This window comes from Oncorhynchus tshawytscha, linkage group LG01, assembly GCF_018296145.1.
Source record: "Oncorhynchus tshawytscha isolate Ot180627B linkage group LG01, Otsh_v2.0, whole genome shotgun sequence".
Lineage (NCBI taxonomy): Eukaryota > Metazoa > Chordata > Actinopteri > Salmoniformes > Salmonidae > Oncorhynchus > Oncorhynchus tshawytscha.
In genome coordinates this window covers 15,482,707-15,509,380 of record NC_056429.1, presented here as the reverse complement: position 1 = coordinate 15,509,380, position 26,674 = coordinate 15,482,707, and the positions used below count along the sequence as shown (strand labels likewise).

Sequence of the window (26,674 nt, the reverse complement as noted above, 5' to 3'; positions counted from 1 at the left end):
CGCCCGTAGCACTCAATTCCATCATCATGAAGTGCTTTGAGAGACTAGTCAAGGATCATATCACCACCACCCTACCTGACACCCTAGACCCTCTCCAATTTGCTTACCGCCCCAATAGGTCCACAGACGATACAATCGTTATCACACTGTACACTGCCTTCACCCATCTGGACAAGAGGAATACCTATGTGAGAATGCTGTTCATCGACTACAGCTCAGCATTTAACACCATAATACCCTCCAAACTCGTCATCAAGCTCGAGACCCTGGGTCTCAACCCCGCCCTGTGCAACTGTGTCCTGGACTTTCTGACGGGCCACCCCAGGTGGTGAGGGTAGGTAACAACATCTCCACCCCACTGATCATCAACACTGGGGCCCCACAAGGGTGCGTTCTCAGCCCTCTCTTGTACTCCCTGTTCACCCATGACTGCGTGGCCATGCACCTCCAACTCAATCATCAAGTTTGCAGACGACACTACAGTGGTAGGCTTGATTACCAACAACAACGAGACGGCCTACAGGGAGGAGGAGAGGGCCCTCGGAGTGTGGTGTCAGGAGAATAACCTCACACTCAACGTCAACAAAACAAAGGAGATGATCGTGGACTTCAGGAAAGAGCAGAGGGAGCACCCCCCTATCCACATCGATGGGACAGTAGTGGAGAGGGAAGAAAGTTTTAAGTTCCTCGGCGTACACATCACGGACAAACTGAAATGGTCCACCCACACAGACAGCATGGTGAAGAAGGCACAACAGCGTCTCTTCAACCTCAGGAGGCTGAAGAAATTTGGCTTATCACCAAAAACACTCACAAACGTTTACAGATGCGCAATCAAGAGCATCCTGTCTGGTTGTATCACCGCCTGGTACGGCAACTGCTCCGCCCATAACCGTAAGGCTCTCCAGAGGGTAGTGAGGTCTGCACAACGCATCACCGAAGGCAAATTACCTGCCCTCCAGGACACCTACACCACCTGATGTCACAGGAAGGCCAAAAAACATCATCAAGGACAACAACCACCAGAGCCACTGCCTGTTCACCCCGCTATCATCCAGAAGGCGAGGTCAGTACAGGTGCATCAAAGCAGGGACCGAGAGACTGAAAAACAGCTTCTATCACAAGGCCATCAGACTGTTAAACAGCCATCACTAACATTGAGTGGCTGCTGCCAACATACTGACTCAAATCTCTAGCCACTTAAATAATTTAAAATTGGATGTAATAAATGTATCACTAGTCACTTTAAACAATGGCACTTTATATAGTGTTTACATAACCTACATTACTCATCTCATATGTATATACTGTACTCTATACCATCTACTGCATCTTGCCTATGCCCCATGGCCTTCGCTCATCCATATATTTACATGTACATATTCTTATTAATTCCTTTACACTTGTGTGTATAAGGTAGTTGTTGTGAAATTGTTAGATTACTTGTTAGATATTACTGCGTGGTCGAAACTAGAAGCACAAGCAGAACATCTGCTAACCATGTGTATGTGACAAATAAAATTTGGTTTGATTTGATGCACCCCTTCAGGTGTTGACCTTACCGTGAAATGCTTACCTACAAGCCCTTAACCACCAATGCAGTTTAAGAAAGCGTTAAGAAAATATTTACAAAATAAACTAAAGTAAAAAATAATAATACATGTTTTTTAACTTGCATTTGGAGTTCTTAAAATTAATTGAATGACATATACATTATTTTGGAAAAGTAATGCATCTTTTCGAGTAGGCTATGTTTGCTAGGCTTAGGTGTGTGGCTGAGTGGAGACTCTTGGACAGAAACAAATTAAGTTGTGTAGTGTGCCACACCCTTCATTGGTGTGTGTGAACCCCCACCCACCCACCCAACTGCTTGTGCCTGTGTGTCTACAGGGAGCATTGGTTGTGTAGTGTCACACCCTCCATTGGTATGTGTGACCCCACCCCAGTAATTGCTTGTGCCTGTGTGTCTACAGAGAACATTGGCTAAAGCCTATAGGTCTAAAAGAATATCCACAGTTGGGACATGTATACTTTTTAAAATGATTTGAGATGGAATTCCCATTCAGCCAAGAGCCAATACATTTTATTTCTCTGCTCCCCTCACTGCATCAAGAGAACATTGTCTGCTTCATATAAGGCTTTAGTTTAGGAAGGTCATAAAAAATATGATACTAAAAGAACAGAACAGCATGTTTTGAGTTTTTATTTATCTGTGCTTAGTAGCCGAGGCTATATGTCTGCGCCATCAATGCGTTCATTTAGCAGACATCACTTGCGTATATTCAGTCAACACACATACAGTTGAAGTCGGAAGTTTACATACACTTAGGTTGGAGTCATTAAAACTTGTTTTTAACCACTCCACAAATTTCTTGTTAACAAACTATAGTTTTGTCAAGGTTAGGGCATCTACTTTGTGCATTACACAATTAATTTTGCCAACAATTGTTAAAAGACAGATTATTTCACTTATAACTCACTGTATCACAATTCCAGTGGGTCAGAAGTTTACATACACTAAGTTGACTGTGCCTTTAAACAGCTTGGAAAATTCCAGAAAATGATGTCATGGCTTTAGAAGCTTGTGATAGGCTAATTGACATAATTTGAGTCAATTGGAGGTGTACCTGTGGATGTATTTCAAGGCCTACCTTCAATCTCACTGCCTCTTTGCTTGACATCATGGGAAAATCAAAATAAATCAGCCAAGACCTCAGACAAAAATGGTAGACCTCCACAAGTCTGGATCATCCTTGGGAGCAATTTTTAAACACTTGAAGGTACCATGTTCATCTGTAAAAACAATAGTACGCAAGTATAAACACCATGGGACCACACAGCCATCATACCGCTCAGGTACTTTGGTGCGAAAAGTTTAAATCAATCCCAGAACAACAGCAAAGGACCTTGTGAAGATGCTGGAGGAAACAGGTACAAAAGTATCTATATCCACAGTAAAATGAGTCCTATATCGACATAACCTGAAATGCCACTCAGCAAGGAAGAAGCCACTGCTCCAAAACTGACATAAGAATGCCAGATTAGGGTTTGCAGCTGCACATGGGGACAAAGATCGTATTGTAGAACTGTTTGGCCATAATGATCATCATTTTGTTTGGAGGAAAAAGGGGGAGGCTTTCAACCGAAGAACACCATCCCAACCGTGAAGCACAGGGGTGGCAGCATCATGTTGTGGGGGTGCTGTGCTGCAGGAGGGACTGGTGCACTTCACAAAATAGATGGCATCATGATGCAGGAAAATTATGTGGATATATTGAAGCAACATCTCAAGTCATCAGTCAGGAAGTTAAAACTTGGTCGCAAATGGGTCTTCCAAATGGACAATGACCCCAAGCATACTTCCAAAGTTGTGGCAAAATGGCTTAAGGACAACAAAGTTAAGGTATTAGAGTGGCCATCACAAAGCCCTGGCCTCAGTCCTATAGAAAATTTGTATGCAGAACTGAAAAAGCGTGTGCGAGCAAGGAAGCCTACAAACCATTGAGTACATTGCTAGATAAATTAAGTTATTGTTGGTGTATAATGAGTTGAGCTGATCCGTAGAATTGAGAGATATTGTTGTAATTTATTTGATTGTTGAATAGCCTGGGTCAGGGCCTCCAGAAACTTATAAAAATTGATGATGTGAGATGGGGTCACCGAGCCTGCTACTTGTACTTATTCTGAACGGAACTGAGCAGGTATTGCCTTTTATTTCTGTGGCAGGGGGATTGGTATACAGTGTAATTGGAAATAATTCAGACCCCTCGATTTCCCCCCCCCCCACATTTTGTTTCCTTACAGCCTTATTCTAAAATGGATTAAATATTTTTTCCCCCCTCAAACTACCCACATCAAACTACACAAAACACCCTTAATGACAAACCAAAAACCTGTTTTTAGAAATGTTTGCTAATATATTAAAAATTAAAAATATAAATATCACAATTACATGTAGTACCAGTCAAAGGTTTGGATACATCTACTCATTCCAGGGTTTTTCTTTATTTTTTACTATTTTCTACATTGTAGAATAATAGTGAATACATCAAAACTATGAAATAACACATATGGAATCATGTAGTAACCAAAAAAGAGTTAAAGAAATCAAAATATATTTTATATTTGAAATTCTTAAAAAATATGTATATATTTTATTTTATTTAACCTTCATTTAACTAGGCAAGTCAGTTAAGAACAAATTATTATTCACAGTGGCGGCCTACCAAAAGGTAAACGGCCTCCTGCGGGGACGGGGGCCTGAGACTAAAAAAAAAAAATTAATACAATGTAAATATAAATATAGGACAAAACACATCACAATAAGAGAGACAACACAACACTACATAAAGAGAGACCTAAGACAACAACATAGCAAAGCAGCAACACATGACAACATAGCAAGGGAGCAACACATGACAACACAGCATGGTAGCAACACAACATAACAACAACATAGAAGCAACACAACATGGTAGCAGCACAAAACATGGTACTGTAACGGCGTTCGTCTGTTGAAGGAGAGTCGGACCAAAATGCAGCGTGGTGGTTACTCATGTTCTTTAATGAAAAAATAGCGATACATGAAATAACTAAATAAATACAAAAACAACAAACGAAACGTGAAAACCTAATTACAGCCTATCTGGTGAACACTACACAGAGACAGGAACAATCACCCACAAAATACACAGTTAAACCCAGGCTACCTAAATATGTTTCCCAATCAGAGACAACGAGAATCACCTGACTCTGATTGAGAACCGCCTCAGGCAGCCAAGCTTATGCTAGACACAACCCTAATCAGCCACAATCCCAATGCCTACAAAAACCCCAATACGACAACACAATAAACCCATGTCACACCCTGGCCTGAACAAATAATTAAAGAAAACACAAAATACTAAGACCAAGGCGTGACAGAACCCCCCTCCCCCCCCAAGGTGCGGACGGGTGGGCGTCTGTCCATGGTGGCGGCTCCGGCTCGGGACGTGGACCCCACTCCATAAATGTCTTAGTTCCTCCCCCTTGCGTCCTGGGATAGTCCACCCTCGCCGCCGACCATGACCTCGTAGTCCTCACCCAGAACCCCACTGGACTGAGGGGCAGCTCGTGACTGAGGGGCAGCTCGGGACTGAGGCAGCTCGGGACTGAGGGGAAGCTCGGGACTGAGGGGAAGCTCGGGACTGAGGGGCAGCCCGGGACTGAGGGGCAGCCCGGGACTGAGGGGAAGCCCGGGACTGAGGGGAAGCCCAGTACTGAGGGGAAGCCCAGTACTGAGATGAAGCTCAGGCAGGTAGTTGGCTCCGGCAGATCCTGGCTGGCTGGCGGATCTGGAAGAGTCTGGTTGACTGGCAGATCTGGAAGAGTCTGGTTGACTGGCAGATCTGGAAGATCATGGCTGACTGGCAGATCTGGAAGAATCTGGTTGACTGGCAGATCTGGAAGAATCTGGTTGACTGGCAGATCTGGAAGATCATGGCTGACTGGCAGATCTAGCTGCTCTGGCTGCTCCATGCAGACTGGCAGCTCTGTGCAGACTGACAGCTCTGGCTGCTCCATGCAAACTGGCAGCTCTGGCTGCTCCATGCAGACTGGCAGCTTTGGCTGCTCCATGCAGGCTGGCAGCTCTATGCAGACTGACAGCTCTGGCTGCTCCATGCAAACTGGCAGCTCTGGCTGCTCCATGCAGACTGGCAGCTTTGGCTGCTCCATGCAGACTGGCAGCTCTATGCAGACTGACAGCTCTGGCTGCTCCATGCAAACTGGCAGCTCTGGCTGCTCCATGCAGACTGGCAGTTCTGGCTGCTCCATGCAGACTGGCAGCTTTGGCTGCTCCATGCAGACTGGCAGCTCTATGTAGATTGACAGCTCAGGCTGCTCCATGCAGACTGACAGCTCAGGCTGCTCCATGCAGACTGACAGCTCAGGCTGCTCCATGCAGTCTGGCAGCTCAGGCTGCGCTGAACAGGCAGGAGGCTCCGGCAGCGCAGGAGAGGAGACAGGCTCTGGCTGCGCTGAACAGGCGGGAGGCTCCGGCAGCGCTGTAGAGGAGGAAGGCTCTGGCTGCGCTAAACAGGCGGGAGACTCCAACAGCGCAGGAGAGGAGGAAAGCGCTGGCTGCGCTGAACAGGCGAGGCGCACTGAAGGCCTGGTGCGTGGTGCTGGAACTGGTGGTACTGAACCGAGGACACGCACAGGAAGCCTAGTGCGGGGAGCTGCTACCGGAGGACTGGTGTGTGGAGGTGGCTCTGGATAGACCGGACCGTGCAGGCACACTGGAGCTCTTGAGCACCGAGCCTGCCCAACCTTACTTGGCTCGATGCCCACTCTAGCCCGGCTAATACGAAGAGCTGGTATGTACCGTACCGGGCTATGGACCCGCACTGGAGACACCGTGCGCTCACTAGCATAACACGGTGCCTGCCCGGTCTCTTTAGCCCCCCGGTAAGCACAGGGAGTTTGCGCAGGTCTCCTACCTGGCATCGCCATACTCCCTGTGAGCCCCCCCCCAATATATTTTTGGGGGTGACTCTCAGGCTTCCATCCGCGTCGCCGTGCTGCCTCTTCATACCAGCGCCTCTCCGCTCTCGCCGCCTCCAGTTCTTCTTTGGGGCGGATATTCACCAGGCTGTGCCCAGGGTCCTTTTCCGTCCAATATCTCTTCCCAAGTCCAGAAGTCCTTTGATCGCTGCTCCTCATGATTAACAGGGAGAGTTGGCTCAGGTCTGACTCCTGACTCTGCCACTCTCTCCCTGAGCCCCCCCCCAATAAATTTTTGGGGCTGCTTTTCGGCTTCCTTGCCAACCGTGTTCCCTCGTATCGTCGGCTCTTATCTCCGGCTGCCTCTGCTCTCCTAAATGCCTCCACCTGTTCCCATGGGAGGCGATCTCTTCCGGCCAGTATCTCCTCCCAAGTGTAACAACCTTTGCCATCCAACACGTCTTCCCATGTCCATTCCTCCTTTCGCTGTTTCTGCTGTCGCTGCCTGTTACCACGCCGCTCGGTCCGGGTGTGGTGGGTGATTCTGTAACGGCGTTCGTCTGTTGAAGGAGAGTCGGACCAAAATTCAGCGTGGTGGTTACTCATGTTCTTTAATGAAAAAATAGCGATACATGAAATAACTAAATAAATACAAAAACAACAAACGAAACGTGAAAACCTAATTACAGCCTATCTGGTGAACACTACACAGAGACAGGAACAATCACCCACAAAATACACAGTTAAACCCAGGCTATCTAAATATGGTTCCCAATCAGAGACAACGAGAATCACCTGACTCTGATTGAGAACCGCCTCAGGCAGCCAAGCCTATGCTAGACACAACCCTAATCAGCCACAATCCCAATGCCTACAAAAACCCCAATACGACAACACAATAAACCCATGTCACACCCTGGCCTGAACAAATAATTAAAGAAAACACAAAATACTAAGACCAAGACGTGACAGGTACAAACATTATTGGGCACAGTCAACAGCACAAAGGTCAAGAAGGTAGAGACAACGATACATCACAAAAAGTAGTCTTGACAGCTTTGCACACTCTTGGCATTCTCTCAAATCAAATCAAATTTTATTTGTCACATACACATGGTTAGCAGATGTTAATGCGAGTGTAGCGAAATGCTTGTGCTTCTAGTTCCAACAATGCAGTAATATCCAACGAGGAATCTAACCTAACAATTCCACAACAATTACCTTATACACACAGGTGTAAAGGAATTAATAAGAATATGTACATTAAAAAAATGTATGAATGGTATAGAACGGCACGGCAAGATGTATAGAGTACCGTATATACATATGAGATGAGTAATGTAGGGTATGTAAACATTATATGAAGTGGCATTGTTTAAAGTGGCTAGTGATACATTTATTACATAAATGTATCCATTATTAAAGTGGCTGGAGTTGAGTCAGTATGTTGGCAGCAGCCACTCAATGTTAGTGATGGCTGTTTACCAGTCTGATGGCCGTGAGAAAGAAGCTGTTTTTCAGTCTCTCGGTCCCTGCTTTGATGCACCTGTACTGACCTCGCCTTCTGGATGATAGCAGGGTGAACAGGCAGTGGCTCGGGTGGTTGTTGTCCTTGATGATCTTTTTGGCCTTCCTGTGACATCAGGTGTTGTAGGTGTCCTGGAGGTCAGGTAATTTGCCCGCGGTGATGTGTTGTGCAGACCCCACTGCCCTCTGGAGAGCCTTACGGTTATGGGCGGGGCAGTTGCCATACCAGGCGGTGATACAGCCCGGCCGGATGCTCTCGATTGTGCATCTGTAAAAGTTTGTGAGTGTTTTTGGCGACAAGCCGAATTTCCTCAGCCTCCTGAGGTTGAAGAGGCGCTGCTGCGCCTTCTTCACCACGCTGTCTGTGTGGTTGGACCATTTCAGTTTGTCCGTGATGTGTACACCGAGGAACTTAACTTTCTACCCTCTCCACTACTGTCCCATCGATGTGGATAGGGAGGGTGCTCCCTCTGCTCTTTCCCGAAGTCCACGATCATCTCCTTTGTTTTGTTGACATTGAGTGTGAGGTTATTCTCCTGACACCACACTCCGATGGCCCTCACCTCCTCCCTGTAGGCCGTCTTGTTGTTGTTGGTAATCAAGCTTACCACTGTAGTGTCGTCTGCAAACTTGATGATTGTGTTGGAGGCGTGCATGGCCACGCAGTCGTGGGCGAACAGGGAGTACAGGAGAGGGCTGAGAACGCACCCTTGTGGGGCCTCAGTGTTGAGGATCAGCGGGGTGGAGATGTTGTTACCTACCCTCACCACCTGGGGGCAGCCTGTCAGGAAGTCCAGGACCCAGTTGTACAGGGTGGGGTCGAGACCCAGGGTTTGTCTACTTTGTCTCTATACTGACGTTTGATTGCCTTGCGGAGGGAATATCTACACTGTTTGTATTCGGTCATGTTTCTGGTCACCTTGCCCTGATTAAAAGCAGTGGTTCGCGCTTTCAGTTTTGCGCAAACGCTGCCATCAATCCACGGTTTCTGGTTTGGGAATGTTTTAATAGACGCTGTGGGGACGACATCGCCGATGCACTTGCTAATAAACTCGCTCACCGACTCAGCGTATTCGTCAATGTTGTTGTTAGCCACAATGCGGAACATATCCCAGTCCACGTGATCGAAGCAATCTTGAAGAGTGGAATCTGATTGGTTGGGCCAGCGTTGAACAGACCTGAGCGCAATCATCTTGGTAGCTCAACAATCTTCATGAGGTAGTCACATAGAATGCATTTCATTTAACAGGAGTGCCTTGTTAAAAGTTCATTTTTATAATTTCTTTCCTTCTTAATGCATTTGAGCCAATAAGTTGTGTTGTGACAAGGTAGGGGTGGTATACAGAAGATGGCCCTATTTGGTAAAAGACCAAGGTCATATTATGGTAAGAACAGCTCAAATAAGCAAAGAGAAATGACAGTCCATTACTTTAAGACATGAAGGTCAGTCAATGCGGAACATTTCAAGAACTTTGAAAGTTTCTTCAAGTGTAGTTGCAAAATCCATCAAAAACCTCTCTTGAGGCCCGCCCCAAGAAAGGAAGACCCAGAGTTGCCTCTGGTGCAGAGGATAAAATAATTAAACCAACCAGACTCAGAAATTGCAGCCCAAATAAATTTAATCATAGAGTTCAAGTAACAGACACATCTCAACATCAACTGTTCAGAGGACACGGTGTGAATCATGCTTTCATGGTGGAATTGCTGCAAAGAAACCACTACTAAAGGACACCAATAAGAAGAGACTTGCTTGGGCCAAAAAACAGGAGCAATGGACATTAGACTGGTGGAAATCTGTCCTTTGGTCTGATGAGTCCAAATTTGAGATTATTGGTTCCAACCGTTGTGTCTTTGTGAGACGCAGAGTAGATGAACGGATGATCTCCGCATGTGTGGTTCCCACCGTGAATTATGGAGGAAGAGGTGTGATGGTGTGGTAGTGACATTATCTGTGATTTATTTAGAATTCAAGGCAAACTTAACCAGCATGGCTACCACAGCATTCTGCAGCGATACTCCATCCCATCTGGTTTGCGCTTAGTGTGACTATAATTTGTTTTTCAACAGGACAATGACCCAACGCACATCCAGGCTGTGTAAGGGCTGTTTGACCTAGAAGGAGAATGATGGAGTGCTGTATCAGATGACCTGGCCTCCACAATCACCCGACCTCATCCCAATTGAGATGGTTAGGGATGAGTTGGACCGCAGAGTGAATGAAAAGCAGCCAACAAGTGTTCAGCATATGTTGGAACTCCTTCAAGACCGTTGGAAAAGCATTCCAGGTGAAACTGATTGAGAGAACCTGAAGAGTGTGCAAAGCTGTAATCAAGGCAAAGGGTGGCTACTTTGAAGAATCTCAAATATGAAATATATTTTGATTTGTTAAACACTTTTTTGGTTATTACAGGATTACATATGATGTGTTATTTAATAGTTTTTATGTCTTCACTATTATTCTACAATGTAGAAAATTGTAAAAATAAGAAAAACCCTTGAATGAGTTGGTGTGTCCAAACTTTTGACTGGTACTGTAAGTATTCGGACGCTTTACTCAGTACTTTGTTGAAGCACCTTAGGCAGCGATTACAGCCTCGAGTCGTCTTGGTTATGACGCTACAAGCTTGGCACACCTGTATTTGGCGGGTTTCTCCCATTCTTCTCTGCAGATCCTCTCAAGCTCTATCAGGTTTGAATGGGAGCGTTGCTGCACAGCTATTTTCAGGTCTTTCCAGTGATGTTAGATCTGGTTCAAGTCCGGGCTTTGGCTGGCCCACTCAAGGACATTCAGAGACTTGTCCCGAAGCCACTCCTACATAGAAACATCTCAAGAATGATCAATGGAAACAGGATGCACTTGAGCTCAATTTCGACTCTCATGGCAAAGGGTCTGCATTCTTATTTAAATAAGGTATTTTTGTTTTTGATTTTTAATACATTTGCAAAAACATTTTTTCCGCTTTGTCATTATGGGGTATTGTGTGTAGATTGATGATTTTTAAAAATCTTTTTAATATATTTTAGAATACAGCTGTAATATAACAAAATGCGGAACAAGTCAAGGGTTCTGAATATTTTCCGAAGGCACTGTGTAGTATTTTCATCATATTAATTAGTCCCTTTAAATGTTTTGGTACACCCACTGGAGAGCTCTTCTTTGTCTACACCCATTCAGCATCGTTCACACCCTCTTAAGCTATATCCCCGCCTGTAAACTCAGAGCGCTGTCAGATTGTCTGTTCATAAATTGAGAGCGTTTCACTCTTGGAGTGTTCAGAGTGCACACTGAATGCCCTGACCAAGGAGTAGGGTTGTTCCGAGTGTTATGTCCTAACAACAGCAGTCAAGCATCCAAGCTAACTGGTTAACGTTAGCTAGCCTGTTAGCTACTTACAGATACAAATGAGAGAACAGCTCACTCTGACCATTTTACTCACCCTAGCAGAGCTGGTTAGGCTGTTTTTATCTTATCCAGAGTGTTGGTGACTGTAACTGTGCTGCTGGCAACAATGTAATTATGCTTTTTTGTCGCCGTTTACTGACACCAGCCATATTCAATGGGTGTTGTGTTCATATATTCATGAGTTATTCTGCACTCTGGCACACTCATACGAGAGTGCTCTGAAATCGGAGTAGATAGCCAGAGCGAATTTACCAGCTACGTCTATCAACAGTTGTTGCATTGACATCATGAACATCCTCTTGAAATGGTTACTTGCATAGTGGAGTCTTCTGTTAAAACATGTAGCTAGCTGGCTAAACAATGAACCATAATCCCAACTCACAATGTTATTACCCTGCATGAATCTGCAGGTAGCTAACCAACCAGGTTCAATGTTAGCTAACTAACATTAAGCAATAACTAGCAATACAAAAGGCTCTGAGATACGAATAATATTACTACACAGAGAATACAAGTAACGTTAGCCAGCGAGCCAGCTAGCCAACGTTAGCTAACTAGCTAACAGTACACTTGAAATGAAAACAACTTTCTGACAAAATTAGAAACATGTAATATCTGAAAATGTAGCTATTTTAACTGTATACATGGTTGGACGCTTCTCCCTTAGTTTAAATATGTAATCTGGAGAGAGGTGTTTTTAGCTATCATACTCTAATTCCACTGATTTCAAAACTCGATCTCTCGGCATTTCCAGCCCCCTCATTATCTCAGCCAATCAAGGCTAGTGGGAAGGTTTTCTGTGGCTAAATGAACTAGGCACGTAATTTAACAATTTAATTCGTATTTACAGATGACATACAAGTTTGTTATTAAGGCACATGAAGGTTCAAATGTTCAAGAAGGCATTTCTGCCAAAAAACGCATTTTGATTTTAAAAGAAAGTTTACCTTCAAATGAGTCTCCTGTGAAGTAGTAACGCGCGACATACGCCTAGTTTCCTGAAATGAGTCACATTTGAAATTGATTTCAAGAATCAAATCAAAGTATATTTTGTGTCACATGCACCGAATACAACAGGTCTCAACGTTACAGTGAAATGCTTACTTACAAGCCCTTAACCAACAATGCAGTTTTAAGAAAAACAAGTGTTAAGAAAGCATTTACTAAAATAAACTGAACTTAGAAAATAAAACAAAGAAAAAAGAAAAAATAAGAAATTAGAAAAATAAATGATTTAAAGAGCAACAATAATATAACAACAAATTAACACTACTTACTGTCCAACCAGGTAATTTGCCTACTCATGTTATCCAATGCCCCCATGAGTTCATGGAGAAAGGTTTGGGCTCCCAGGAAGCTGGCTTCCACAGTTGAGAGAAGAGGAGTTCTTATTTCTTTAATAAAAGGATGGTGTGGATTTACAATCAGAGGTGTACAATTCTTTATAGAAACTGAAGAATCTTTGGTTGATTCATTTGGGTTCTGATAGTAATTCACCTGATTCAGATTCAATAGCTTGTTAGCCAGTAGATAACTGGGTCGATTACCATGGGAAGTAATGGTTGAGTCTAACTCGATGGATTGCAAATGATGTTCTCTGTCTTATCAATAGATTTAGTTCTGTCTTGACTTTCAAGTGAGTAGTCACTACATGTTCTCAAAAAATTGTTTGTTGAGAACGTTCTAACGTTGTTAACAACTTTTCCAATTCTGATATCTTCTTTAATTGTGATTTGTTCAGCCCAGATGCAAATGCAGTTGCTTTGTTTTTAATAAAACCTTTAATGGCGTGCCATAAAATCTGAGGATCGTCGACTGAATTTTTGTTAATCATTATGAATTCATTCAATTCCGTTTCAAATTCTTCACAGAAAATATGATTTTGTAGTAAGTGACAGTAAAGCAACATCTTGTGGCTCTTTTAGGATATTCTGATATATGTATCTGGCCGTAATAAGCATGATGATCAGACAGGCTCATATGTTGAATTTCCATTTTCTTGATTAAATCAAATAGAGGAGTAGATAAGAGTACGAAATCGATTCTGGAGAATGTTTTGTGCCGGTTTGAATAGAAAGTGTACTCTTTTGCTTTAGGGCTATGAGCTCACCAGGCATCAATGAAGTTGTAATCAGAGAGTATATGTTGGAGAACCTTGGTTTCCTGTAGATTGTAGCTGGTCTTATTAGATTTGTCCCGCATGTCCAGAATGGCATTCATGTCTGTTCCAATAACCAGCTGGATTTCAGTTAATTCCAACAACATGCTGTTCAGAGAATCATACAACTTAGGATCATATGAATTTGGAGCATACACATTAATAAAGGCTATTTTCTTTCCATTATGGATACGTTTAAAACCTCTTAGGGATCCCTTACGGCTAGAATCCCATTACCGGGATCGATTTGACAACATCCGGTAAATTGCAAAACACTAGAGTCCACATGAGTGACACTTAGAAAGAATATGAATACTTCTTCATTTTTCAAAAAACAAAACATTGAACAATTTCGAAGGACTGTTGACATCTAATGGAAGCCATAGGAACTGCAATCTGGGTCCTAATAATGAGGCTTTCCCATAGAAAAGCATTGGAAAATCCAATGACCTCAACAACAACAAAACAATTCCTGGATGGATTATCCTCTGGGTTTCGCCTGCCAGGTGCTGTTCTGTTATACTCACAGACATTATTTTAACAGTTTTAAAAACGTTAGTGTGTTTTCTATCCAATACTACAATGCATATGCATATCCTAGCTTCTGGGCCTGAGTAACAGGAAGTTTACTTTGGGCACCTCAGTCATCCAAACATGCCTTTACCAAGGACTGTGATTTTGAGTTTCTTCTGTATCATTATGATTACACCCGTAGTTTTGTTTGGGGCTGATGAAAAAGCAGCCAGTTTGCAGAAATGTTTCTTATTCCATGTGCGTCATTTTGTGTGTTTCTTGGAGCATTTCTATATGGTTTCTTGCTAGAATATTAAGACAGCTGGAACGTTTGACAGGAATATTTAGGCCTTTCAAATTTCACGAGAGAATAGTTAGTGATGCCATTGTTTTTCTAAAACGTAATTGTTATCTTTAGTCTTGATAAGCCCATGGATGTAAAATAAAAAGCAGGACCCATATGGAAATCTCCCCACCCAGAAGACGCTCTCTATAAACCATTCCCCTTCCCCCTACTCCCTAGCCTCCAGCCCTCCCTCCCCTCACCCTGCACTATAATTACATGGTTGTAGTATAACGGCTAGTGGCAGCCTTACATATGAAATTCCTTAAGCAGCATATTTTTGGTATTAAGGTATTCATAAAAATAATAATAATTAAACTAAATAAGTAACCAATTCAGACCTTTTACAATTAAGTTAGCAGACTTGAAGAGTAAGGGTGGGTAATGAAGAAAAACATATGAAAATTATAACAAGAAGAAACTATGTGAGATATGCAATTCTAATGCCTAAACAGTCAAAAATAGGATAGCTGTAGGATCCATATATTGTCCATTGTTCATTAATTTGCATGGTGTCATCACTGTGTAAATGTCCTGGACCATAGGCAATATAATGACAACAAGTTCCATGCTCAGCAATAATAGTATTATTGTTCCTTATACCCAAACATGAGAGGTCTCCTCATCATTGTCTTATGCTGAGGGCAGCATACAATTGTAACCATAGGTTAGGCAGCATAATTGTGCATGGATAGCATACCAGAGTAAAGAGCCAGTCATGGGGTTCCATCTGTTGGCTTGTCCCCTTGTGTGTTGGGTTTGATGTGCTTCTCCAAGAAGTCTTGAGCTTCCTTGGCAGTGGAAAACATGTGTTGCTTGGTGGATGAAGCCGCATCTCAGGTTTAGCTGGCGTAGCTGGGATCTCACCTCGTTGTAGGTCTTCTGCTGTTTTAGCAGTTCAGCACTCAGGTCTGGGTAGATGCTGATCCTCTTCCTTCAATAAGTCAGATGCCCGGATTCCACTGCGAGACGAACAATTCACTGCTTGACTTCAAAGCTGTGGATCCAACAATCATACAACAAGTCGTTGTGGAGTTGACCCGTGCAATGTTAATCAGCAGCATGGGACCCAGCAGCTCCTGTCCGAACAGTTCATAGAAAATATTAATCATAAAGGAAGTTGGGTTGCCTGCTTCCATGCTAGTTTCAAGTCCTGTGATTTTCAAATTATTATGTTTCTCTTTTAGGAGTTTGATTTTCCCTTTTAACTTACTGTTTCCAGGTCATGGATAAAGATGGTGCCGAAGAACACGGCTGATGTTTTCCAGATTTTTTTTCTCGTTTTTTTTCTTATTTTGTAACTTATTGTGTACATAATGTTGTTGCTACCGTATCTTATGACCGAAAATAACTTCTAGACTTCAGAAAAGCGATTACTCACCGCGGATTGGAAGAAACTTTTTCCTTTAACAAGTCTGACGAGAAGGATATCCTGCTCACTGGAACAGGCCTAGATCCACACATTTTTCGTGAAGAAAAGACGCCAGAAAAGGGGACGCAGATCGGGGATCTCCTCAATGTGCAATTGTTAGAAAATAAAATTGATGACCTACTATTACGAATATCCTACCAACAGGACATTAAAAACTGTAACATCTTATGTTTGGCCGAGACGTGGCTGAACGAAGAAATGGACAATATAGAGCTGGCGGGATTTTCCATTCACCGGCAGAACAGAGACGCTACCTCTGGTAAGACGAGGGGTGGGGTTGTGTGTCTTTTTGTCAATAACAGGTGGTGCACGATGTCTAATAGAGGTATTGCTCGCCTGAGGTAGCGTACCTTATGATAAACTGTCGACCACACTATCTACCAAGAAAGTTCTCATCTGTATTATTCGTAGCCGTCTATTTACCACCACAAAGTGAAGCTAGCCCTAAGACTGCTCTCAACCAACTCTATAAGGCCATAAGCAAAGAAGAAAACGCTCACCCAGAAGCAGCGCTCCTAGTGTCCGGGGACTTTAATGCAGGCAAACTTAAATCAGTTTTACCAATTTTTTACCAGCATGTCACATGTGCAACCAGGGGAAAAACAATCCTAGACCACCTTTACTCCACACACAGAGATAAATACAAAGCTCTCCCCGCTCTCCATATGGCAAATCTGACAACAATTCTATCCTCCTGATTCCTGCCAAAAACTAAAGCAGGAAGTACCAGTGTCTCGCTCAATATGTAAGTGGTCAGATGGCGCGGATGCTAAACTAAAGGACTGTTTTGCTAGCACAGACTGGAATATGTTCCGGGATTCATTCAATGGCATTGAGAAATACATCACCTCAGTCATCGGCTTCACCAATAAGTGCATCAATGACGTGGTTCCCTACAGTGACTGTACGTAGGTACATATTCCAACCAGAAGCCATGGATTACAGGCAACATCCCTATCGAGCTAAAGGCTAGAGCTGCTGCTTTCAAGGAGCGGGAGACTAATCCGGACGCTTATAAGAAATCCAACTATGCCCTCAGACAAACCATAAAACAAGAAAAGCGTCAATGCAGGATTACGATTGAATCCCACTACACCGGCTCTGATGCTCGTCGGATGTGGCAGGGCTTGAAACTATTACGGACTACAAAGGGAAACCTAGACGCGAACTGCCCAGTGACGCAAGCCTACCAGACAAGCTAAATGCCTTTTATGCTCGTTTCGAGGCAAGCAACACTGAAGTATGCATGAGAGCACCAGCTGTTCTGGATAGTAGCCGATGTGAACAAAACCTTTAAACACCTTTAAACAGATCAACATTCACAAAGCTGCTGTGCCAGACGGATTATCAGGACATGTATTCAAAGCATGCGCGGACCAACTGTCAAGTCTCTTCACTGACATTTTCAACTTCTCCCTGACCGAGTCTGTAATACCTACATGTTTCAAGCAGACCACCATAGTCCCTGTGCCCAAGGAAGCGAAGGTAACCTGTCTAAATGATTAGCAACCCGCGGCACTCACGTCAGTGGCCATGAAGTGCTTTGAAAGGCTGGTCATGGCTCACAGCATCCTCCCGGACACCCTAGATCCACTCCAATTCCCATACCGCCCCAACAGATCCACAGATGACGCAATCTCAATCACACACCACACCGCCCTTTCTCACCTGGACAAAAGGAACACCTATGTGAGAATACTGTTCATCGACTACAGATCAGCATTCAACACCATCGTGCCCATGAAGCTCATCACTAAGCTAAGGACTCTGGGACTAAATACCTCCCTCTGCAACCGGATTCTGGACTTCCTGACGGGCCGCCCCCAGGTAGTAAGAGTAGGCAACAACACGTCTGCCACGCTGATCCTTAACACTGGGGCCCCTCAGGGGTGTGTACTTAATCTCTGCCTGTATTGCCTGTTCACCCACGACTGTGTGGCCAAACATGACTCCAACACCATCACTAAGTTTGCTGACAACACAACAGTGGTAGGCCTGATCACCGACAAAGATGGGACGACCTATAGGGAGGAGGTCAGAGAACTGGCAGTGTGGTGCCAGGACAACATCCTCTCTCTCAATGTGAGCAAGACAAAGGAGCTGATTGTGGACTACAGGAAAAGGTGTGCCGAACAGGCCCCCATTAACATCGACGGGGCTGTAGTGGAGCGGGTTGAGAGTTTGAAGTTCCTTGGTGTCCACATCAACAACGAACTATCATGGTCCAAACATACCAAGACAGTCGTGAAGAGGGCACGACAAAACCTTTTCCTCCTCAGGAGACTGAAAAGAATTGGCATGGCCCCCAGAACTTAAAAAAGGTTCTACAGCTGCACCATCGAGAGCATCCTGACCGGTTGCATCACCACCTGGTATGGCAACAGCTCGGCATCTGACCATAAGGTACTACAGAGGGTAGTACAAACGGCTCAGTACATCACTGGGGCCAAGCTTCCTGCCATCCAGGACCTATATAATAGGTGGTGTCAGAGGAAGGCCCATAAAATTGTCAGACTCCAGTCACTGAAGTTATAGACTGTTTTCTCTGCTAGCAAGCAGTACCGGAGTGCAAAGTCTAGGACCAAAAGGCTCCTCAACAGCTTATACCCCCAAGCCTTTGGACTGCTGAACAATTCATAAAAATCGCCACTGGACAATTTACACCCCCCCTTGTACACTGCTGCTACTTGCTGTTTGTTTGTTACCTATGCATTGTCACTTCTCCCACACCTACATGAACAGATTACCTCAACTAGCCTGTACCCCTGCACACTGACTCGGTGTACCGGTGCCCCCTGTATATAGCCTTGTTATTGTTATTCTTATTGTGTTACTTTTTATTATTACTTTTTATTTTTGTCTACTTGGTAAATATTTTCCTCTTCTTGAACTGCACTGTTGGTTAACCTGTCTAGGACTGGGGAACCCCGTTCCGCTAGCAGAACCCCTCGCCAACAGCCAATGAAATTGCAGGGGGGTGCCAAATACAAATCAACAGAAATCTCATAAATCAAATTCCTCAAACATACAAGTATTAGGCACCATTTTAAAGATAAAATTCTCGTTAATCCAGCCATAGTGTCTAATTTCAAAAATGCTTTACAGCAAAAGCTCCACAAACGATTATGTTAGGTCACCACCAACTCACAGAAAAACCCAGCCATTTTTCCAGCCAAAGAGAGGAGTCACAAAAAGCACAAATAGAGATATAATTAATCACTAACCTTTGATGATCTTCATCAGATGACACTCATAGGACTTCATGTTACACAATACATGAATGTTTTGTTCGGTAAAGTTCATATTTATATCCAAAAATCTTATTTTACATTGGCGTGTTGTGTTCAATAGTTCCAAAACATGCAGTGATATTGCAGAGAGCCACATGAATTCACAGAAATACTCATTATAAATGTTGATGAAAATTCAAGTGTTATGCATAGGACTTTAGATACACTTCTCCTTAATGCAACCGCTGTGTCAGATTTCAAAAAAACTTTACGGAAAAAGCATAATCTGAGAACGGTGCTCAGAGCCCAAACCAGGCAAAATATATATCTGCCATGTTGCGCAGTCAACATTAATCATAAATAGCATTATAAATATTCACTTACCTTTGATGATCTTCATCAGAATGGACTCCCAGGAATCGCTGTTCCACAATAAATGCTTGTTTTGTTCGATAATGTCCATAATTTATGTCCATTTATGTCCAAATAGCTTCTTTTGTTAGGGCGGTTTGGTAAACAAATCCAAAAGCGCGTTCAGATCCAGTCGGACGAAAAGTTCAAAAAGTTATATTACAGGTTGAAGAAACTTGTCAAACTAAGTATAGGGTCAATCTTTAGGATGTTTTTATCATAAAGGTTCAATAATGTTCCAACTGGAGAATTCCATTGTCTGTAGAAAAGCAATGGAACGAGAGATACCTCTCATGTGAAAATGCGCGTGACTGAGAACGAGGCTGCTGGCAGGTACCCCTAGTCAAACAGCTCCCATCCGGACCCCCTTCACATGAGAAGCCTGAAACAACGTTCTAAAGACGGTTGACATCTAGTGGAAGCCTTCGGAAGTGCAACATAACCCATATCCCACTGTGAATTCGATAGGGGCTGAGTTCAAAAACTACAAACCTCAGATTTTCCAGTTCCTGTTTGGATTTTTTCTCAGGTTTTTGCCTGCCATATGAGTTCTGTTCTACTCACAGACATCATTTAAACAGTTTTAGAATCTTCAGAGTGTTTTCTATCCAAAGCTGTTTTATATGCATATTCTTGCATATTTTCCTGACAAACTATCCCATTTAAAACGGGAACGTTTTTTTTCTCCAAAAATGAAAATACTGCCCCCTAACACCAGGATTTAAAGTCCTAGTAATATTTTACATCAATAGCAGTCAATATATAATCGTCACCAAATTATATCATAAAGGAAAACGTCCCTAGCGGAGGGAACAGATATGACAGCTGGTTACACTTAGAAAAGGGGCTGGGTTTGAGTGAAAGAGAGGGAAGACTGAGGAACAAAGGGAGAAGCGATGTCTCTATCATAAATAGAGTATCTTATGCATTCTAAATTACAGCCCATTTGGAAAAGGAAAAGGCAATAAATATTTACTCTGAGCTGCGCTTCGGTAGGTTGGTGGTAGATGGAAGGCCGTGTTGCCCAACCGAGTCCTTTGAAGAATGTCTCTGGTGGTCAATTGAATACGTTTTAGTAACGTCGTTGTGTGGTAGATGGAATACTCTGTCTGTTCTTTCCTAGCCCACGTTTGCAACAACACAGCTGCGGTTGCTAACTCAACGGCTAGGAGGTATCACGTCTGTAGTGAATAAGAGTTCAAAGTTCATACCATTCGCAACCAAAGCTTAGTTCTGTAGTTGACATGTTAGTCCTTTTAACGTACGGACCATCGTCCTCACATCCTCGGAACAGGAGGTTACATTTTCGTCAAGGCTTCATATAGCGGAGCGAGAAGGGTGTGTTTTATAACCCATGTCTCTTCACAGGGGCGGGCCACTGATTGAGCAGAGCCCTAACCTTATGAAAACCCAAATCTCTCATTTGGAAGCTAAAATTACATTTAATCTCTTCACCAATAATTGAACAACAATTCCATGTGAATACGATAACTACAATCTGCAGACTTTCCGCTGTAGAGTTTGTCATCCTATCATTGATGAAAATGTCTCAGATGACAATCGAACTCACATCATATTCATTAAGTACTATACTACCTCAGCCTAAACATCAGCACCACAGGTAACTTCCACAAAGCTGTGAACGATCTGAGAGACTAGACAAGAAGGGCCTTCTATGCCATCAAAATAAACATAAAATTTGACATCCCAATTAAGATCTGTCTAAAAATACTTGAAGCAGTTATAGATCTATTGCCCTTTATGGACAGTGAGGTCTGGGGTCCACTCACAAAGCAAGAATTCTGTATGCAAAAACTTCCTCTGTGTACAATGTAAATAAAACAAATAATGCATGCAGAGCAGAATTAGGACAATACCCGCTAATGATCACAATCCAGAAAAGACAACCACTTAAAAGGAAGCAATTCCCCAAACTTCCATAACAAAGCCATCACCTACAGAGTGATGAGCCTAGAGAAAAGGTTCCTAAGAAAGCTGGTCCTGGGGCTCTGTTAGCAGAGAGAGCGCAGAGAGAGCGCGGAGAGGAGAGGAGAGGAGAGGAGAGGAGAGGAGAGGAGAGAGAGGAGAGGAGAGGAGAGGAGAGGAGAGGAGAGGGAGAGGAGAGGAGAGGAGAGGAGAGAGTGTGATTTATTAGAGTACACCAGAAAACAAAATGAGCGCCCTCTTCAATCCACTGACAAGCTACTCCAAGAAGCCTGTACCATGAGAACATCTGCCTTAGTGGCTATGGCCCATAGGCCCTGGTGAAAAGTAGTACACTACATAGGCAATAGGGTGCAACCAGAAGTCTTCCTGGCTGCCAGGCAGCCAACTGAAACGTGCCCCCATTGCTTCAGCACCACTTTGCCGAATGGAACAAAGAGCACCCTCATTTAAATTGGAACTGTGTTGTGCTGGTCGTTCAGAGTCTGTGATGGAAAATTACCACACTTGGCGTTGAGGAGCCATTGAGATGGAGAACCAGCGTGCCAGTGACATTGTCAGGGTGGAGAGGGTGGGCTTAGGACTGAAAAGGGGGTATGGGGTCTATAGACAGAGATTACTGGGGGTTGTATGGTGGGTGGTGATGACATAATAAGTGACGAGAAATGGGGTGACCGTGTTTACCACAGAGTGAGGAGCATGTAGGTAATTATTTGGTCATAAAATGTCTCACCAGTATGGGTTTATAGCTGTCTTTCTATAATGTGTTTCATAGAAGTAAATGTATCAGCCAGGAACAATGCCATGGTTTCTCCCAGCAAATGAAAAGGCTGGTTGGTTTGGTTTCTTCCTGTTCTTTCTAGGTATGGATGGATGCAGGGACTCAGATCTTCTTCTCGTATGCCATCTGTCTGGGGTGTCTGACTGCCCTAGGGAGCTACAACAAGTACAACAACAACTGCTACAGGTCAGGGCTCACCTCAGAACACACACTTACACCTCTAGCTCCCAGTCTACTCTGCTCTACTGTACTCTACTTTACTGTACTCTGCTCTACTCTTCTGTACTGTTCTATACTGTACTGTACTCTGCTCTACTTTACTGTACTCTGCTCTACTGTACTGTACTGTGCTCTGCTCTACTTTACTGTACTCTGCTCTACTCTACTGTACTGTTCTATACTGTATTCTGTTCTACTCTACTGTACTGTTCTATACTGTACTGTACTCTGCTCTACTTTACTGTACTCTGCTCTACTCTACTGTACTGTGCTGTACTGTACTGTACTCTGCTCTACTTTACTGTACTCTGCTCTACTCTTCTGTACTGTGCTATACTGTACTGTACTCTGCTCTACTCTACTGTGCTGTTCTATACTGTACTGTACTCTGCTCTACTTTACTGTACTCTGCTCTACTGTACTGTTCTATACTGTACTGTACTCTGCTCTACTTTACTGTACTCTGCTCTACTCTTCTGTATTGTGCTATACTGTACTGTACTCTGCTCTACTTTACTGTACTCTGCTCTACTCTACTGTACTGTTCTATACTGTACTGTACTCTGCTCTACTTTACTGTACTCTGCTCTACTCTTCTGTACTGTGCTATACTGTACTGTGCTCTACTCTACTGTATTCTACACCCCACCTCCTACCTCACCTAATTAGGTAAGACTGAGATTATTGAAACAATAAGCAGAAGTGTCTCTGATAAGATTAAACAGAGAAGTGATATGTTCTGTTTTATACCCTAATGACCTAACCATCAGTTCTGTTTTATACCCTAATGACCTAACTGTCAGTTCTGTTTTATACCCTAATGACCTAACTGTCAGTTCTGTTTTACACCCTAATGACCTAACTGTCAGTTCTGTTTTACACCCTAATGACCTAACTGTCAGTTCTGTTTTACACCCTAATGACCTAACTGTCAGTTCTGTTTTACACCCTAATGACCTAACTGTCAGTTCTGTTTTACACCCTAATGACCTAACTGTCAGTTCTGTTTTACACCCTAATGACCTAACTGTCAGTTCTGTTTTACACCCTAATGACCTAACTGTCAGTTCTGTTTTACACCCTAATGACCTAACTGTCAGTTCTGTTTTACACCCTAATGACCTAACTGTCAGTTCTGTTTTACACCCTAATGACCTAACCATCAGTTCTGTATATTGATCTGCATTCTGACAGTATCTGATTCTACTTTGAAGCTGTAAAGTTTTAGTGATTCTGCTTTGAAGTTTTCAAGGGGTTAGTGTGTGGTACAGTGTCTGTTGTTAAGGTCTACGTCTTCCTAACGACTGCCTCTCTGGGTTTACAGAGATTGCTTGTCGTTATGCTTCCTGAACAGTGGGACCAGTTTCGTGGCTGGCTTTGCCATCTTCTCCATCCTGGGCTTCATGTCTTATGAGCAAAATGTGCCCATCTCAGAGGTGGCAGAATCAGGTTAGTAGTCCTTGTAAAAGAGTGTTACACACAAACCATTCTAGACAGTCAATTTCTACATCATCGTTGGGAAAGAATGTATGGTTTTCCACAATTTAAAAAAGTGTACGTGCTTGTGCTGTCAGATGGAATCATCTGTTGAATATCAACAATACAACTAAGTATGTCAAAGTAGATTGCTACCCCAAGTAAGCGGCTATTGACTGTAAATTCCCCACACTGTTCAAAAGAAAAACCCTTTACTGTGCTGCATTGGTGCTTAATGGTGTTTAAGAGAAAAACCCTTTACTGTGCTGCATTGGTGCTTAATGGTGTTTAAGAGAAAAACCCTTTACTGTGCTGCATTGGTGCTTAATGGTGTTTAAGAGAAAAACCCTTTACTGTGCTGCATTGGTGCTTAATGGTGTTTAAGAGAAAAACCCTTTACTGTGCTGTATTGGTGCTTAATGGTGTTTAAGAGAAAAACCCTTTACTGTGCTGCATTGGTGCTTAATGGTGTTTAAGAGAAAAACCCTTTACTGTGCTGTATTGGTGCTTAATGGTGTTTAAGAGAAAAACCCTTTACTGTGCTGCATTGGTGCTTAATGGTGTTTAAGAGAAAAACCCTTTACTGTGCTGCATTGGTGCTTAATGGTGTTTAAGAGAAAAACCCTTTACTGTGCTGTATTGGTGCTTAATGGTGTTTAAGAGAAAAACCCTTTACTGTGCTGTATTGGTGCTTAATGGTGTTTAAGAGAAAAACCCTTTACTGTGCTGTATTGGTGCTTAATGGTGTTTAAGAGAAAAACCCTTTACTGTGCTGCATTGGTGCTTAATGGTGTTTAAGAGAAAAACCCTTTACTGTGCTGTATTGGTGCTTAATGGTGTTTAAGAGAAAAACCCTTTACTGTGCTGTATTGGTGCTTAATGGTGTTTAAGAGAAAAACCCTTTACTGTGCTGCATTGGTGCTTAATGGTGTTTAAGAGAAAAACCCTTTACTGTGCTGCATTGGTGCTTAATGGTGTTTAAGAGAAAAACCCTTTACTGTGCTGTATTGGTGCTTAATGGTGTTTAAGAGAAAAACCCTTTACTGTGCTGCATTGGTGCTTAATGGTGCATATTGGTGCTTAATGGTGTGAAATGGTGCTTAAAATGGTGCTTAATGGTGAGTAATGCTGCGTAATGGTGCTTAATGGTGTGTAATGGTACTTAAACCTCTTCAGGATTGGACCTATTTTTTTAACACAATAGATCTGGTAAAAGATAATACAAAGAAAAAAACAACCGTTCTTTTGTATTTTTTTATACCATCATCTTTGAAATGCAAGAGAAAGGCCATCATGGATTTTTCCAGCCCAGCTGCAATTTAGATTTTGGCAACTAGATGGCAGCAGTGTATGTGCAACGTTTTAGAGTGATCCAATGAACCATTGCATTTCTGTTGAAAATGTTGTATCAAGACTACCCAAATGTGCCTAATGTTCAAAACTGTGCACTCTCCTCAAACAATAGCATGGTATTCCTTCACTATAATAGCTACTGTAAATTCGACAGTGCAGTTAGATTAACAAGAATTTAAGCTTTCTGTCAATATCAGATATGTCTATGTCCTGGGAGATTTTCTTGTTACTTACAACCTCATGCTAATCGCATTAGCCTACATTAGCTCAACATCCCACAACCCTGGTGCTTAATTTTTTTTATTTTACTAGGCAAGTCAGATAAGAACAAATTATTATTTTCAACGACAGCCTAGGAACAGTGGGTTAACTGCCTTGTTCAGGGGCAGAACAACAGATTTTTACCTTGTCAGCTCGGGGATTCGATCTTGCAACCTTCCAGTTGCTAGTCCAACACTCTAACCACTACGCTACCTGCCTCCCCTCTCTCGCTCTCTCTGTAATGGTGTGTAATGGTGCTTAGTGGTGAGTAATGGTGCTTAATGGTTTCTTAATAGTGCGGTAATGGTGCTTAGTGGTGAGTAATGGTGCTTAATGGTTTCTTAATAGTGCGTAATGGTACTTAATGGTGCGTAATGGTGCTTAATGGTGAGTAATGGTGAGTAATGGTGCCTAATGGTCCTTAAGATGGCGGCGCAGAGTAGGGCACACGTCTAGCCAGTTCCTGCTCGCCTTGAACTTGATGATTAGACATGTTAATATTTAGAAGTCAACTTTCAAGGTTCAGAGATGACCTAATAGTTTAGAATACAGTCGGGTAGAGGTTGTTGTTGCAATATGGATCCAAAGTCCTGCTCGTGGAATGACAAGTCTGTAATGACCTGTTAGGACTCCTCTATGACCTGTTATAACCCTCTGTGCCCCAGGTCCTGGTCTAGCCTTCATAGCGTACCCCCGTGCTGTGTCTATGATGCCCTTCTCTCCTCTCTGGGCCTGTTTCTTCTTCATCATGATCGTCTTTCTGGGGCTGGACAGCCAGGTGAGACTAGAACAGCTCTGTCTCCTCTCTGTCTCCTCTCTGTCTGTCTCTCTGTCTGTCTCGCTCTCTCTCTCTCGCTCTGTCTGTCTGTCTGTCTGTCTGTCTGTCTGTCTGTCTGTCTGTCTGTCTGTCTTTCTCCTCTCTCACTGCCTGCCTGCCTGTCTGTCTGTGTCTCTCTCTCTCTCTCTGTCTCTCTCTCTCTCTCTCTCTCTCTCTCTCTCTCTCCCTGCCTCGGTCTGTCTTTCTCCTCACTCGCTGTCTGGAGAAGTGGTTGTGAGTCTGTCTGTCTGTCTGTCTCGCTCTCTGTCTCTCTCTCTCTCCCTGCCTCGGTCTGTCTGTCTGTCTGTCTGTCTGTCTGTCTG

At 43.3% G+C, this 26,674-nt stretch overlaps 1 protein-coding gene across 1 annotated transcript in view; it reads left to right on the top strand.

Annotated features, from left to right (window-relative positions):
* LOC112227167 (sodium- and chloride-dependent GABA transporter 2-like) overlaps nt 1-26,674 on the top strand; it is a 50,111-nt gene that overhangs the window by 18,712 nt on the left and 4,725 nt on the right. The window contains exons 8-10 of the mRNA XM_042301277.1: nt 22,308-22,411; nt 23,769-23,893; nt 26,200-26,312. Coding sequence (XP_042157211.1) covers nt 22,308-22,411; nt 23,769-23,893; nt 26,200-26,312 — 342 coding nt within the window. The remainder of the gene's footprint in view (nt 1-22,307; nt 22,412-23,768; nt 23,894-26,199; nt 26,313-26,674) is intronic.